The sequence below is a fragment of the Melozone crissalis genome, unplaced genomic scaffold (genome assembly GCF_028551555.1).
Source record: "Melozone crissalis strain CALT ecotype California unplaced genomic scaffold, PUWL_Pcris_2 ptg000017l_1, whole genome shotgun sequence".
In the NCBI taxonomy this organism is placed as follows: domain Eukaryota; kingdom Metazoa; phylum Chordata; class Aves; order Passeriformes; family Passerellidae; genus Melozone; species Melozone crissalis.
The window spans coordinates 5,779,062-5,796,044 of record NW_026535795.1 but is presented as its reverse complement, the minus strand read 5'-3'; the positions used below and the strand labels follow the sequence as shown (position 1 = coordinate 5,796,044).

The following is a 16,983-nucleotide window of genomic DNA, read 5'->3' as shown; positions in this document are numbered from 1 at the left end:
GGTCCGCCATGCGCCCCCTCAGCGCTGCCGCGCAGGCGCACGAGGCGCCACCGCCCCGCGCGCCTTTCCCCCGCTCCCCGCCCCGTGCGCTCCCGGCGCGCCCCGCGCGCTCGCCGCTGACGTCACCGCAGCCCGGCGCCCGCCGCCATTGGAGTCGGCGGCCGCCGCTGCCCCGCTCGCTGCGGCCCCAGGCCCGGCCCGCGGGCATGTGAGAGACCGGGCCCGCTCCGGCACCGCTAGCGCCACGGCCGAGCCGCGCCGCCGCCGCCTGCACCGCCGTACCCTGAGGAGGCGCCCCGAGGAAGCGCCAGGCGGCCCCTTTCCCTCCCCCTCGGCCCCGGCCCCTTCCCCGCCCGGCCGCCGCCTGAGGGGAGAGGAGGCGCCGCCGCCGCCCCTCCGCCAGGCCCCGGAGCTCCGCGCCGCGCCGAGCGGCCCTGCCTCGTTCCCCGGCGCTCTCTGCTGAACCACGGGGCCCTGTGCATGAATTATGTCTGCCACAAGCGTTGACCCTCAGGTGAGTGAGCGGCGAGGCGGCCCGTGGGCGGGGGGATTCCTAGGCCTGCGGCTGCAGGCCCCGCGGGGCTTTTCTTGTCCCCCTCGGCTGCTTTCGAGCTCCATCGTTCTCCGTAACTTCCCCCGTGGGCACAGCACGTTCCCGCCTCCTCCCCGGAGCCGGGGCCATTTCTCAGGAAGGCCGGTGCTGAGTGATACGTGGAACACGCTGCTCCAGCCCCGGTCCAAACAAACCTTGAGATGCTGCTGGCCATTTTTAGAAGTCTCTTCCCCGTCCTTAGAAGCTGTGGGGTTCGCAGTGTCTCTGACAATATAAGAGTTTTTCTAAAATAAACTTTTTTATTTCCCTTTTCTTTTTTTTCCCCGTAATCACGTGCTGTGGCTTCCCAGAGACCGAAGGGACAGGATAATAAAGGTGAGAAATCATGCTGTGATCTGGTCGCTTAAATTGTTACTGTAAGGGCTCAATTACACAGGTACCTGTGGGTGAGCAGAAATGTATCGCTGTTACTCTGCATGGAAAACATCTGGGAATGAGGGAATGGGTGCTTTGTTTCAAAAATAACATCGACTGCCATTCATCCGAGCTTGCCTGCATCCCACTTAGTGCTGCTGGATTTGCAGTGGGAAGGACTCTGTTGGTACTAAATAATTCTCCCTGTTGAAGATGAAACAGGTTGCTATGTAAAGTCACAAGGATATCCCTGTACAATTTTTGTATTTTTTCCTACTTTTTTGAATGCAGTTGTGCTGCTGCTCTGCTGTTGGCTGAGACACTTACTTAAGCCCATAAACGTAATAATTTTGGGAACTTAAAAGATGGTTAACTTCTGATGAGATAATAGGCATTTTTATAACTCTTCTGCTCCAATTGAAATTAAACTTATTACTAAGTCATCTAAAAAATATCTTAATTACTGTGTTTGCTAACAAGCATGTAACTCTTAAGACTTAGAAAGTAATAATATCCAACTCATAAGTGCTTCTTAATACATCTTAACCTGCCTTGAAAATCCAGCTCCTTCCAGTTGAAGAATCACATCTCCCTGTGTTTGTAAACACTCTTCTATCTCTACTCCCTTTGCTAAACTTTGCAGAAATACTCTGCTGAATTCCCAAACTTGTTTGCTAAACACTTTATTTGGTGTAGTATTATATTTAGTTCAGTATTATATTTAATTCAGCTATATTTAGTTCTATGAACTAGGTAAATACAGCAACTACCACACCATGTATTTGACCTTGTTTTTTTCAAATTTAAGGCAAACAGGAAATTATTTGAAGGGACCTAATAGCTGGTTTGGGTTTGTATATCATTCAGTAATGGGTTTCAAATGCTTATCAGACATTCTTTTATGCTGAAGTAGGACTTTATGGCAGATATCTTTTTTTTTACAGATGAGAATGTTGAAACTTAAGTTTTCTTGAAAATATCAGGATACCAAAGCTCTTAGCAGTCTTCATTTCATAATTAAATGTAACCTCACCTCATCTTATTTTAGCCAGCTTAAGCAGTGAATAACACACGCTGGGAGAACTGTGAGTTTGTGTGTTCTAATTATGGGCCAGAACAATAGATGTTGTTTCCCAATCTTTTTTCACAAAATTGTTCTCAATAATGATTTTCTGTTGGGAGTTAATTCACATGAGTTGTTTACTCACTCTCAGCTGTAGAATTTTTAATTACTAACTTTTTTAATTTACTCAAACTTTGTTGTATAAGCAGTAATATAAAGAGAAACTATGTGGGGGGTGGGAAATGTCATCCCTTGGTCTTTTTATGAGTCTTTCTGGTTTGCAGAAGAAATCTGGCTGTTCCTAAAGTAGCATAGGGTGGAACATCACTCCTGCAATGCTGCTGCTGCTGTTTTAATGTGCTGTAACCCTTTTTTTGTAGTACAAAATGGTTCATTACATCAGAAGGATACAGTTCATGACAACGATTTTGAACCTTACCTTTCCGGGCAGTCAAATCAGGTTAGTATATTTTTAACTTAGTTTTTTTTTTCCTTAGGCATGCTGTTGGCACTCCATTCATAGGATTGTGTGGAGGGAGCAAATGCCTTAAATAGAAATGGAAAAAGAAATGACAGCATATTGTGTTACTTGGTGATACAACCAGCATTTGTGTTCCCAAAGCTAATATTACTCTGCATCTCCAGATGGCCACAAGTGAAAATGAAGTTGATGCTCCAAGGAGCTGGAGCTGATTCCTCCTCCCCTTGCAGGTTGTTGGTGTGGCTGGACTGGGACAGTCTGATTTTACAGTTCTTTGATAGGCCAGTTGCTTGTAAGAGTCTAAAAATTCTGCTTCTGTTATTTATATAATCACAGAAATTAATGTAGTTGAGATTGGGTTGGATGCTCTCTAGGTACTTAGTAGAGTTGTCCCATTTTTTACACTTCAGAAGTTGTTGTTCTTTCATGTGCTCTGATACATTTTAAGAGTTAAAGATGTGTTACTTAAGAGTAAGGAACTGTAATGTAAACTCTCATTATAATGTGCATTAAATCAACATCCATGACTAAAATGCCATTATAATTGAAAGTGTTCTCTGAAGTAATTTTTGACTTCACATTCAGATCTTTAAAGGGAACAAAATGTATAGAAACTGGAGAAGCAAAAAGTTTTCATTGACAAGTATGAAACCCCATTTCAGAGAGAAACATTTACTACAGGTACATGATGGGATGGCAAAGTGTTACATTTTAAAAAGGAAATTTATAATGCAGCCTGAAGCTGTCAGATGCCAGTGTTAATATTGATGGCATCACTGAGCTTGCTTGCAGCACAGACATGTTCTCCAGACTTAATTTAATGGGAAGCATTCCTTCCTTTGGAGTTAATGTGCTGTGGAAGGTAGAAAAACTTTTGTAGGAAAAAAAGGAAGGAAAATCCTAATTTTTAATGTAGAATTAATTATAAAAGAAATTGAGGTTTTCACCTCCCTCTGATTTTTTTAAAATTGTGCTTCATCACATTTGTGTGTGATTTTTAATGACTTTAAACTTTAAATATACTGAATGTTCACATAGGAAAAATATACCCATCTATTATAGTTTTATTCTGGGAAGTTTGTCTTTGCTGTCAACAAGCCAAATTATTAGGATTAAATAGAAAACTTGCTATGGCTGTTAGAATTTCCATAATTATAATAAAAAGTTTTCTTCATGAAAGTGTAGCTCCATTGACCAATTTATTTATGCTGCAGTGAAAAATTGGCATGGCACAAGAAACAATTGTGTAGGTCCTCTTACAATTTTAAGTGGAAAGTGGCAGTAGCATTAATTAGGGCTGTGAGATTTTGTACTGAAGACAACCATGTTGCTGAACAAAGCCTTATTATCCAGTTATCCACTCAGATTTATTCAGGCCTTGAAAATTACTGTAAAGTACAGATGACTTAAAAAAAAGATTTGAAAATTTTGAAGCCAACTGAGTATTTAAAATAAACTTAAGAAATTAAAGCTCCAGCTGACACAATAATATATTTAACATCGAAAGTCAAATGTAGGTGAGGAATATTGTGTTAAAAAGTACTTTTAAGAGTCAAATAGACTCTTCATGTACAGATTTACACCCAGCAAGAAAAGCATCCTCCTGTAAAATCACTGAGAACCAAGATATTATTCCAATGGAACAGGGAATCACCAGCAAGGAGCATTTTTGGGGGATAGGAGATTCTTTCCTAATTACCAGAATGGTTGAGTTGGTTTTGTTTGGAAATTTTTAATAAAAAAGATACAGAAGGGTGCAGAAAGGTCAAGGATAAGTTTATTGAAGTTCTGCTGTTGAAGGGAAGAACTTCTGTCAGGGTTTCTTTTACACTCTGGCATAAAGCCAGTCAAAATAGATTGAATGTCTGGTCAGGGTGGCTGCTGAAAGTTTCCTTGAATCTTGTTAGAATCCTTGTGTGGAGACTTTACAGGCTGTGTGAAGAGATGACAGCTTCAGGAATTGTCTAAAATCCTTTAATCTAAATATTTCTGGGAGAAAACACTTGCTTTTCTCTAGGCTTACTCTTTTTGGTCTTAAAATCTAAACTTACAGAATTTATGAGCATAAGTATCTCAGAGAACTACTTATATCTCCTCTCTTTCATCTGTATTTGTTTTTATTTTTTTTTCTTAAATTAACATTTAAAATATAACACTCAGCAGTGTCTAAGTCTTTCAGAAAAATGGGGTTTTTTATGCTAAATATTGATTACTTTAGCTTGGGAGGCTCTGAAAACTCAGTGTATTTTAGAGGATCATCTCATAGGAAGGTGATTTCTGTACCTCTTGTTAGTGATAGAATTTGTGTGTAAATAAAGGCAGCTTGAAAAGTGGCAGAGATCATTTCTTTTGAATCAATAACATTTGATTTAGGCTGTTTCATCTCTGAAGTGTTTGCAGTACTGTATGGAAGTCTTGGAGGCATATTGTGGTATTCTGTGTATGAAACATAAAGCTATTGAATTACTCTGGCTTTGAGGTGTCATGGAAAAGAGGTCATTGAAAAATGAGCAGTAAAAATGATTCTGTATCAATTGAATATTAGGCCTATCTTCAGCTAGGAGGGCATTTTACTTTTTTTTTTTTTTTAAGAAAGCTGAGGAATAATCAGATTTTTGGAAAAATGGCTGAAGTTCTGGTACAATTTTCCTGATTTTGCAGATAGATTTTTCTTTTCAAGTTTGAAATCTAGCAGTTTGAAAGAAGAGTTCCTCTTCTTAAAATAGCCTTTAAGAGTAAGGAAAGGCGAGCTGCTGTTTGACTCATTAACAGGAGATGTTGACCTTCCCACCCCCTCTCTGGTAATTACAGTTGGAGTGTCACTTTGGAAGGTCTCCAATATGAGTGCTTCAAGTTGATTTGAAGAGGAGTAAAACCCACTTTAGAACATCCTGGCTTTGTTCTTTTGCATTGCTGAATGTAAGAATCATATGGAATGCTTCAAGATCAGGTGCCAGCAGAGTGTTAGTGAGAGGAAAAGCTTCTCAGCTTGCTCTAAGACTTAACAGTCGAAGAGAAGGAAATTTCAGAGTGGGTCTGTTGGTTTATAAATGTTTGGTCTCTTATTTCATGAGTGGGAGAGATATCCTGTTTGAAAGAACGGTCAGGAACACTCCTGCACAGTTGTAACTTTACTACTGAGGGAGGAAAAGATTTATGCAACAGGCAGGAAAGGGTCTTTCTCCAAGATTTGGGATGGCTTCTGTCATGTGCCATCTGGGCATGGATTTGTCTCTGGTGCACCAGGCCCTGTGATGTCAGCTTGTATCTCCTACCTGTGGCAAACTTGGCATGTGTGTCAGAAGTAGCCTGTGTATGTTCTAGTGCTTGAGGTGTGAGTTTTTTTGTTGGAGACTGTTGGGCCCTAAAAACAACTCCAGAATGAGGATTGTAACATGTCAACATGACATTATGTACTGTCATATTAGGGTGATTAATCTAAAGCTTCTTCCATGTAGCAGTCTAGAAATGCTAAATACCCTCAGTTCTGTGAGCTACAAAATATAGTTAGATGTGTTCCTTGCAATAATTTGGGGTATTGGCTACTAAATAACCTTAGTAGTGTGAGATTACATGGTTTCAACATCTCAAGTACTAACCTCAGTGTGAGGCCCTAGTTCTGGGGTATTGTGAATACCCAGATGCTTCATTTTAGCACTGAATACCTCTTGGAATGTGAACTAAGATCTGTCATTAGAAATTACATTACTTTGTCTCTAGTGTTCTTTTCTGTTTGGTGTTGTGGCTGTTTATAAATGAGGGGTTTATTTATCTGGTGACTGTTTTTTCTCTTTAACAGAACAGTAGCTATCCATCAATGACTGATCCTTATCTGTCCAGTTATTATCCACCATCTATTGGGTTCCCCTATTCTCTCAGTGAAGCACCATGGTCTACAGGAGGAGATCCTCCTATCCCTTATCTCACCACCTATGGACAGCTCAGTAATGGGGATCATCATTTTATGCACGATGCCGTTTTTGGACAGCCTGGGGGTCTGGGAAATAATATCTACCAACACCGCTTTAACTTCTTCCCTGAAAATCCTGCCTTCTCAGCTTGGGGAACAAGCGGGTCCCAAGGACAGCAGACACAAAGCTCAGCATATGGGAGCAGTTACAGCTACCCACCCAGTTCTCTGGGGGGTACCATTGTGGATGGACAAACAGGATTTCATAATGATACATTAAATAAAGCTCCTGGAATGAACAGTATTGAGCAGGGAATGGTCGGACTTAAGATTGGTGGAGATGTTACGACTTCTGCAGTGAAAACAGTAGGTTCTGTTGTTAACAGTGCCGGGATGACAGGAGCCCTCTCTGGGAATGGTGGATCTAATGTAAACTTGCCAGTATCTAAACCAACCTCTTGGGCTGCGATTGCCAGCAAGCCTGCAAAACCACAGCCTAAAATGAAAACAAAATCTGGACCTGTAATCGGAGGAGCGTTGCCTCCACCCCCTATAAAGCATAATATGGACATAGGTACTTGGGACAATAAGGGTCCTGTGGCAAAAGTTCCTGCCCCCCAACAGATACCTTCTCCTCAGTCTGTTCCACAGCCACAGCAACCAATTGTTCAGCCTGTTCCAGCTCAGCCTCCTCCATTGACTCAGCCACAGTATCAGACCCCTCAGCAGCCGCCCCAGAACCGCTGGGTAGCTCCTCGCAACAGAAATGCAGCTTTTGGCCAAAGTGGAGGAACTGGGAACGACACCAACCCAGCTGGCAGCACCCAGCCCAACCCCGTTCCGAGCGGGGAGTCCCATCCGGTCCTTGAAAAACTGAAAGCTGCTCACAGCTATAACCCTAAAGATTTCGAATGGAACCTTAAAAATGGACGTGTGTTCATAATAAAGAGCTATTCCGAGGATGATATTCATCGTTCCATTAAATATTCTATTTGGTGTAGTACGGAACACGGCAACAAACGCCTGGACAGCGCTTTTCGCTCCATGAACAGCAAGGGCCCCGTGTACTTGCTGTTCAGTGTCAATGGCAGTGGACACTTCTGTGGAGTAGCAGAGATGAAATCACCTGTGGACTATGGCACCAGTGCGGGTGTCTGGTCTCAGGACAAGTGGAAGGGGAAATTTGATGTCAAGTGGATCTTTGTGAAGGATGTGCCCAACAACCAACTGAGACACATCAGGCTGGAGAACAATGACAACAAACCCGTTACAAACTCCCGTGATACACAGGAGGTGCCCTTAGAAAAAGCAAAACAAGTGCTTAAAATTATTGCTACTTACAAGCACACGACCTCCATCTTTGATGACTTTTCTCATTATGAAAAGCGCCAGGAAGAGGAGGAGGTGGTGCGGAAGGTAAACTTATTAAAAAATTTATTTTATACACAGATATGGGGAAAATGAAATGTGAAGGCTGCTATGGTGGAAAAATGTAAGTAGGAATTCAAAATGTTTTTAATACATCTCAACTTGATGGTTTCTTGTGTGTTTAACAACACAAATCTGATGCATATTTCTTTGTGAGAGTTTCACAAGTCAATGAATTTCAAAGCAGAAAGCTAAGCAGTAATGCGGGTACAGGACTTTATGTCCCGTTTATTGCAGTTTGATTTATTTTTTTATCTTAAAATGGTTAATAGAAAATAGTTTCTGTTTCAGAATTGGGTTCTGCCAGTGATTGTCACTTAAGTTTTTTGCCTTAAATATGAGGTGTTTAAACACTGTTTGACTGGAACTGGGCTATCAAAATTGATACCTGTACTGGTACTTGAAATTTGTACATCACCTTTAAGAATAAGAAACCTGATTTTGTTTATTCAGTTTATCTCTCTGGAAAAGAAAGAGTTGCATAATATTGCTGGAATAGTGCTAGAAAGAGTGCATTTATGCTGCTGAAGTCACGTGTATTATTTGGATAAATAAAGGTTTTCAGTTCCCAGGTTTAATCTGTCTACTAATTCTTGAAGTTTTGAGTGAAGATGTAGTGAGAGAAGTCTGGGCAGTAACTGGGAGAGTGTAATAAAACTTTCCATACACTTTCATGGCTCTAAGTCTGCCACAAGGGATCTCTGTCCCTCTCCATCCCAATACCTCAGTTTCAAGAATGCCTTTTTCTAATTAGGCAGTCTAGAAGTAATGAGCTGACAAAATAATAGGTGTCAGCATGTCTAGTTGCTACTGAAGTAACACTTCAATTTGCTTGGTGTTGAGAGTTTCCTGGACTTTTTTAGTATAGCATTGCAAATACAGCATTTGTTTGATCGGCTGGTTTAGTTTAGGGTAGCTCACACTTGTTTTAAGATGTTTTTAAAGCAAAGACTTAATGCTTGTTCCTGCAGCTTAAATTCTAAAATTGCCACTTGAAAGTTTTTTATTGCCATTTTAAAGTGTAGATAAAATTACTTTAAACTGTCTTCATAGATTGTGCCTTTAAATTATATGAGAAAAGGAGTTCAGTGTCTTTAAAACTTTGTGGCTGAACTTTTCCTGGCCATGATAGATGTGCATAGCTGAACTCGGCACAGCAGGGAAGGACAGTTTAAAATTGCAAGTTTTTCTTGTATACTCCCTGTGGGATTCCACAAAGTAAAACCTAAAGGGCTTTACTTGAACACTTCATTCCTTCAGTAGATAATTAGCAATTCAATATTTAATGTGGAGTGGTGTTCCTTCTGCAGGAGAGAGTCCTGGCAAAGTGAGGCAGCCTGGGGTTCCTCTGCCCAGTGTTTGTGGTGTACTGGCGTGTGATTGGTTTGGGTTTTTAATTCTCTCTCCCTGTGCTCTGCTGCCAAGGCTGGAGGGGAGAACTGTGGGTGTTTAAGAAGTGAGAGCACAGGGAAAGTGATAACAGATCTACTCCTGCACAGATAAATCCCTGGCCTCAGCAGGATCCCAGTGGTGGCACAAACAGCAGAATTCCTGTGCTTTGTAGGATCTCAGAGGGTTGGTGTTTGACTGTTGAGCTGATCTCATTTTGGGTTGATTTAATAAACAACTAATTCCCACTTCCTGCACAAAAATATTCTTACCTAGGTCATTGCTTTATTTATAACAGGATCAGTTTTTCAAAATAATGCATTTTCCTTCCTCATTTAAAACAGAGGCCCTGGCTTGTATTACACATTCACAAAATAAACTGTGAAGTCTAATTTAATATTTCTTAGATTCCTCTCAATAGCTTAGAAAATGGGAAACCAAAGTACACTGAGGAAGGTGATAGTGCTAGAGAGCTAAAGCAGAGCAGCAATGAAGGAATGAAAAATAAGATGCTGCTTGTCAGCTTGCACTCTATAAAACGTGATTGGAAAGTCAATATTTTCCCCCTTCATTAATAAAAGGAATTTTAGAAGTCCAGCTGATTACTAGAAGAGTTTGGTTTTTTTTACAGGATATGCATGTACCTAAAGTTATTTTTAAGAAGTTTGTGCTGTTGAAGTTCAAATCTTCCTGTTAACAAAGTTAGTCTTCCTATGACAATTTTTGAAGAATCTTATTGCCAACAACCTTATCTTACAACCCAGTTGACATTTTCAGATAGTTATTGGTATATGTGCCATCTTAATTGGTTTTCAGATTGCTGGATTTTACTCATTATACTCTTTAGCTGTAAAATCATTGAAATTTTGTGCTTCCATTTCACTGCTGTTGTGATTACAAAGGGACACAATTCTTAAAAAACTGTACATGGCGAGTTTAAATGATACAATTTCATTTATACACAAATATTTAGTGGAGAATAATAATGTAATCTGTGCAGGGCAAGGCACTGGCATTTGAGCCCTTTAGATGGTTCCAGTTTGTTGCTCACCAGCATTTCCATGGCTGCTGTGTGCAGAGCCAGCTGCAGCCTGTGCTGCTGAGTGTCACTGATGTAGGAGCCCCAGTGTCAGTGCCACATCATCCAGTGATGCTTTGGCAGGTACACTGCTGCATGAAATTCATCCAAGTGCCAAAGATTGATCACTTTGCAGCATTGCTGAAAGAAGAGATCCCTCCAGAATTGAGAGAGGGTTTGGTCATGCTGGGGTATAAGTCCAGCTTTTGATTTGCCACACTGAAATAATTAACCAGAAACTGGGAGGAGACTGGGGTCTGGAATGAAATAGCAGAACAGTGAGTGGCATGAATTCTCACCTGACGCTCACAGCCTTTTTCAGTCAGCTCCAGAGCTACTTCTGTCATCAAAGCCCATGCTCTGAAAACTGTAAAAAAGTTGTGATGTGTGAGAGAGCTTTTTTAAAATAAAATAATGTGGCATTAGTTATTATTTCCTAAAAGCATGCCATCAGAGCCTTACCAAAGTTGTCTTCCGAAGTTTAAAAGCTTGTGAAGACAAACTTGTTGCAGATCTTGGTACTTCACAGGTGACAGATGAGCTGTGAGCAGCTCAGGCTCCCAGATCTGCACCACAGCAGATGGTCCCAGTTGCTGTACTGGGCTGCTGTGCTGTCACCTCTGATTCAGGCAAGGCACTCAGCTCTACACCTTGGTGTTGTGTTGGCAGAGCTGCACAGTCTCAGAAAGCTCCTGAATCACCAAGATTACCAGTTCTGCTTTAGGTGATTAAATACTGAAAAGTGTTGGCTGGTGTGTGTTAGTACTTGGAAATACTCATTTCCTCCTAGCACTGGGTGATTCCTTTGTGATGAGCTTTCTGTGACAGTCACTGAACTTAAAAGGATGGAGTATTGTCCTTCCTCCAAAGCTCTAGTTTAAAAAACATATTTTAAGATTAATACAGTGTTCCTGAGATACAGAAAATATTTCTATTTTTGTGTCTGAAGATGAATGCTTTGATCCCACTGACTTTAACCAAGTTTAGTAGGAAAGCTGAAGCTACTTTAGCCTGAAGTGAAGAGAAAAGAAGTTTGACAGGGATGAGTGCCTCCAAGGTGGAAATCTCTGCAAGTTTTGTGGAAACCTATTTTCCCTGTGTCTGAAGACCACACAGATTAGTGTCCTGAAGGAGAAGTGCAGCTGGAGCTCTCCTGTGAGATATCAAGAGTATTCCACTGGAGAAGAGAAGCTGAAGGCTCCGGATCTTCAGAACCAAAATGAGCACAGCTTTGTTAGCTGCTTACAAAACTGTTTATTCTTGCTTGCAGTAGTGCTAAATAGCAGTGAGGAAGAGAATTTGAGAGTTAGAACTTCTAAAAAGCAGCCATGCTGGAGAGCACGAAGAATTGTTTCATCAGTTTATGTGGTTTGAGACATTTGTAAAGAGGAAGACTCAGATTAGCCCCCAAGAGAGAAAGCAAAAAGCAAGGTAGGAGGAACTGCTTGGGAACTTGCTCAGTAAAGAGCACTTTTTACTGACTTACAGTCTGAGCTGAGTTTCTGAATGCCATGAGCACTTCAGGTGGAGGTCTCAGGTGCTAGCCTGCCTCTTTTATGTGGGGCTAGTCCTTGAGAATGGAAAACTCCCATTTCTAAAGCAAGTGGAATTAGGGAGGTCAGTGGATGACTACACAGAAAACTAAAAATAAATTCAGTAAGTTACATGAGGTGGCAATGGGAAAGAGTGGGCTCATGACCATGGTAGGGCTGTAAAGGGGATGTGCCACCTTGGAAATGGAAGTTGGAAATAGGATGGAACAATTCTCTTTCAGGAAGCCTGAAAATGGAGTTGATATGATTCAGTTCTAGATACTCTGTAACCACCTTTTGTTTGAAATGTCAGACAGACATAAGCTCTTTTTATTAAGAACAACTTGTAATGTTCTGATACTCTGCCATTAGGAAATGGCTTTTACTGATAATTCATCATAGTTGAGAGTTAAAAGACAGGAGGAATAGATTTTTAATAAATTCTACCACTTTACACAGCTTGTTTTGTTGATTTGGTAAAACAACTTTGCTATCTCTTACTTCTGTCTTAAATTATATATTCATAATTCATTCTGGACTTTGTTGACTTAATTTTATTATGAAAATTAAAATATTAACATTCTGCCTGGAGACAGAAATCAATGTATTCAGTTTTTAAAAGTCTCTTCTGATTTTTATTCTGTGACCAGCTGAAGCAGCAAATGCAGTCTGTTACATTTACAATGGTTGTTATATTAGCAAGTAAGCTTTACATCCCAACAGAAACAATTCTGAGATGAACTTTATACAGAATGAGTCCACAAAGCAAAATATGAAGGTGATGGTTCAGGAGATGGTTCAGGAGTTGGCTGGGGGTGGTGCTTAGGCTATTCACAATTTCCTTTGGAATAGGATTTGGTGCCTGTTGATGTATTTAAGTACAGAATGAAGTATTTCCATGCCAGTTCTGCCCTGTAAGCAGCAAAAATGGGAAGGCCGAGCCGTTTCTGTTCAGTGTGCAGTGCTGCCCTGGCTGGTGGATGCACAGGACTGAGGCACAGCAGCCTGGTTCTGTCCTGCTGTCTGTCCTTGCACGTTCTGCACCTGTGGGGCTCCTGGAACCCTGAGTGAAGAGCCCTGAGTGTTCTGTGGGCACTGCTCAGTGTCCCTGGAGCCCTGGGCTGCTGGGAGGGCACAGGGTCACTGATGGGGAGCTCCCTGCAGGCAGCCCCAGCTCTATCTTTACTGCCTTCAGTATTTGTGGTTAGCAGAAACTTGGGGGAAAGGCTCAAAGACCCTCCCAGCAGCACTTTGGGACACCCTTGAGGTGGTCAGTCCAGCTGTGCTGGGTTTTATCAGACTGTAGAAACACAAAACTTTCCTTCTACCTGATATTGTTTCTATCTCTTACCCCCAGGTGTTTCCCAGTGCTTCCCAGAGTAGTTGAACCTGTAGGAAGATTTAGGGACAGAATTTCTCGACAGCTCAAATCCCTGCTTTTACTGAATGTGACTAAACTCCAAAGTCATTTGAGTGCTTCAAAATTAGACCAGTTCTGTGGAGTTCACTAATCTGCCATCTGCTTTCTGCTCGTGTATTGGTTGTGCTACTACTGCAGTAGCTAAAATAATCCAGAAAGTGGAATATTGCAGATCCTGGTTCTCCTTAGGAGTGTTGATATTTTATACCTTTCTCTCTCTGTGACCTTGGTTTGAAGTGACTGCAGGTATTCATCCAGATGTTCCACCTGAGACTGCACTTAAAAATATAAATTATCAAGGCCTTGGGTTTGTTGGGTATGAACAGTATATTTATAAAATATAGCAGCATTGTTTTAAATGTGTAATTATCTGGGATCACATTAGTTCTGTTAAACTACTAAAAACTCTGCTTGTTCCTTTGACTAAAATCTAAACTTTTTTCTCTTTGCAGGAACGTCAGAATCGAAACAAACAATAAGAATAAACATAAACAGTTTGATATATATACTAGAACTGATATTAGATTCGACTATGAGAAACAAAATTAAGTATCACTGGTGCTGTATCCTGGCATCAGGACAAACTAAAGCTTTCAGTTCCAATATATCTTCTCGTGCAGGGGAAATTAAGTTGTTGCATCTTTAAGTACATTGTAGTTTATTTTTGCCCAAGTGGATCTGCATTAATTTGTATCTTTTTTTTCTATGTAAAATTCTGTAGAAATCATTAATAAAGGTGTGTCTGTTTTTATTTTTTTAAGTTGGTAAACAGTTATATTAACCTAATGTGGACCTATACATGAGCATACTAAAGTGTCAGTGCTTCCCAAAGACTTTATTTTGGCACGAATTATGTTCCTAGCCAGATATAGAGATTATGGAGAATACATGACAAATCTTCCTTTATCCTCCTCCCAATCCCTTTTTCTTCATGGCAGAAGTAAGAAACCATGCATTGATTTTTTTTTTTTTTAATTTTTTTCTGTCATTAAAAAAAAGAAACCCTCGTAAGATACTGCACTTCAGAATTTTAAAAATTAAAAAACTCCTAAATTTCTGATCACTTTGTGCAGCTGCTCTGCCTCTTTATTTATCTGTACAATTACTCTTTTAAAAAACTGCTGATGCGCCATGTTGGTTTTTTCTGTCTAGTAGAAAATCAAATTGTCAGTGGAATTGTTTCTCTGGAAAATATTTCCCTTTCACATTCTGTTAAGCAGTGCTTCAGTGTGCATCTGTTATTCCATATCCTGCCGAGGGTGAGCAAGACGCTTTCTCTCTGCCATAATTCTGCTTTACGGTTTTTGTAGCTTAATTAAATAATAATGTGATGCTATCGACATTGCAGGGGTTTTAAACAATGTGTTTAAACCTGTTTCAGCTTTCAGGTGTTATTAGTTAATTGCAGATCATTTTTAATCCTTCCCTCCATTACTCTCTCCCAACCCCCCCAAATCCTAATGCCATTTAAAGTTTTTATACCAATAATGCTGAGCTTTAACGTAGGAACTAATAGTACGGATAATATGATGGATTATGCCTCAGATATTTGAAATTGACAGTGTGTTTGTCTAATTTTTTTTTTTCTGTTGGATGAGTAAAAAAACCTGTTTTAAGAAAATGAATTTGCTGTCATGTTTTTGTGGAGTGAGGGGACCGTCAGAGAACCTGTCACCAACTGGAGTTCCAGTTAAGCATGGAAATGGTGCTCATGTCCGCTGCTCTAGCACACTGAATCTGCACGTGTTTATTGTAGAGGATCTTTTACTATATTAGAAAGCAAGTATCTTCTGAATACTATTTACTCCAAAAGGACCTCCAATTTAAATAAAGTTTAATCTGTATCATTTAGACTTGTATTTAGAACGTATAACTCTGTCTCTGGACTGTTACTGCCTGTAAGGAGTAATGGACAGCATCAGATTAACTTTTTCCTCTAGGAGAATACAAGCCTTAATAAACAATACATATTTAGCAAGCTTGATGTCATTTTCATTTTTTTCCCTACATTCAGTTGTCTTCCTCTGTTCCAATCACACTTTATGCTGATTCCTAAATTTAATCTAACTTGAGAAGTGGTTTGATTAACTCAGATGTTTGCTCTCAGCACACCTGAACGGTTTCACAGGACTCTGCAGAGCACATGGAAGCAGCTTTGGCTGTTCCCATTGCTCAGAGGACCTGCATCCATGTGCAGTGCTGTCCCTCGTGCTTCCCTTTCCCCTGGTGCAGTGGAGAAGCTGAGGAGAAGACTGGAAGTTGTGCTGTGTCCTTGAGGAGGCAGCAGCACAGCCTGGGGTCACCAGGGTGAGAAAAGAACTTCCCAAATCCTCTAATGCTCTGAGCAGTTTTGTTCCCAGCACTTGGCTGTGTTTCTCAGCTCTAACTACAGTAATTTACTTTGGTATCTTTTTTAACTGACTTTTTGAAGCAATTGTGCATTTTATAAAGGTGTTTCCATCCAATAAAAGCACCTGCTGCTAGTTTCAGTTTTTACATCAGAACACTTCCACTGGTGATTCTAGAGCCAGAAAGAACTGTTGCATCTGGACCCTCAAGAGAAAAGTTACTTACACAACTTCAGTAATTTTTTTCCAGATCTAAGCACTCTTTGCTGTGATATACCAATAGAACTTCAGGTAAATGTTTTCTAAAAACAAAAATAAAATAATTGGGAGCCTTCAACTGAAACTGGTTTGGCAGTATTAAAGTGGTGATGTGTTTCAGCTGTCTGGCTTTGTGGGCAAGAGAAAGCAGCTTCAGTAAGAAGAGATTTGTTACTGACACTGCAGTGTTGTACAGCCCTATCAGAGAGGTGGGAGAAGATTTAAGAGTGGGTAAAATAATCCTGTTCATCACAAGCACGTTGGGTGCTCAGATAACTGCAGTGCTGGCTGCTGGTCCTGATTTTCAATCCCCTGCCACTGCAATTCCAAGGGATGACTCACTTTTTGTGTTTCACAGAGTTCACATTTCACTGTGAGGGGGAAGAAACATTCTTCCAGTGTCTCTTGAAGAATAACTTCATGTCACAACTCTTGCTTATTCTTTATTTAGTCCAAGTAATAGTTCTGAAGGAATGTTCCTGTGTGCTTTTGGAATTGCTGCTTAAACTCACTCCTTAAACTCACTCCTTAAACACTCCTTGGTGTTTCTGGAGTTTGGGTGTGACATTAGCTCTGCTGCCTTTCACTTTTAAGCCAAATGGAGCTGGTAGCACCAAATGCTGATTAAAAAGTTAAATTATGTCTCTGGTTCAATTGCTGGTTGGTGATGGCAGCACATTGCACTGCTCTGAAGCTGTGAATGTGCATCATGAGGGAAAAAAACCTATTTGTTTGCAGGTAGTCACACCAAAAGCAATAGTACAGAATAATTAAATCTTTATGGAGATTATGTTTGTCACTGGGAGTGACTTGAGCTGCTAGAGAAAACAATGAAGTTAAACCTACACTGAGATGTGAGGGCAGAAATTCAAGAATACTTCTCTTCCATAACACATTGTGCTCATAAGGCCAGACTGATTTTTTTACTTCTCATTTTTGGGAGAGGGAAATAGAGGATGTAAAATATAAAATTCTATTTTTTTCCTTTCTCAATTTACACTGCTGTTGATATTCAAAGATCTGTATCTTGACAAAATACTTGGTATTTCTTTGAAGAAGTTAAAGGTGTCTATGAAGTTGCTCAAAGGGTATTAGTGAAATCTCAGTGA

General features: G+C 40.5%; 1 protein-coding gene across 2 annotated transcripts; it reads left to right on the top strand.

Moving 5' to 3' along the window:
* Positions 1-384: 384 nt before the first annotated feature.
* Positions 385-15,246, top strand: YTHDF1 (YTH N6-methyladenosine RNA binding protein F1). 2 transcript variants are annotated; one of them, XM_054274810.1, is made up of 5 exons: positions 385-514; positions 904-928; positions 2,411-2,490; positions 6,311-7,837; positions 13,721-15,246. In XM_054274810.1, the coding sequence occupies exons 1-5, from the start codon at positions 488-490 to the stop codon at positions 13,745-13,747; spliced, it is 1,686 nt and encodes a 561-aa protein (XP_054130785.1). In that variant the 5' UTR covers positions 385-487; the 3' UTR covers positions 13,748-15,246. The 2 variants fall into 2 exon arrangements, with proteins under 2 accessions (XP_054130785.1, XP_054130784.1); XM_054274809.1 differs by lacking the exon at positions 13,721-15,246 and having other exon boundaries at positions 6,311-10,702.
* Positions 15,247-16,983: the final 1,737 nt, after the last annotated feature.

Bases quoted from the DNA above. Each gene is read 5' to 3' on its own strand.
- YTHDF1 (XM_054274809.1), top strand. From the start codon at position 488: ATGTCTGCCACAAGCGTTGACCCTCAG. The intron at 929-2,410 runs GTGAGAAATCAT...CTTTTTTTGTAG, and splicing joins GAAGGGACAGGATAATAAAG to TACAAAATGGTTCATTACAT. The intron at 2,491-6,310 runs GTTAGTATATTT...TCTCTTTAACAG, and splicing joins TTTCCGGGCAGTCAAATCAG to AACAGTAGCTATCCATCAAT.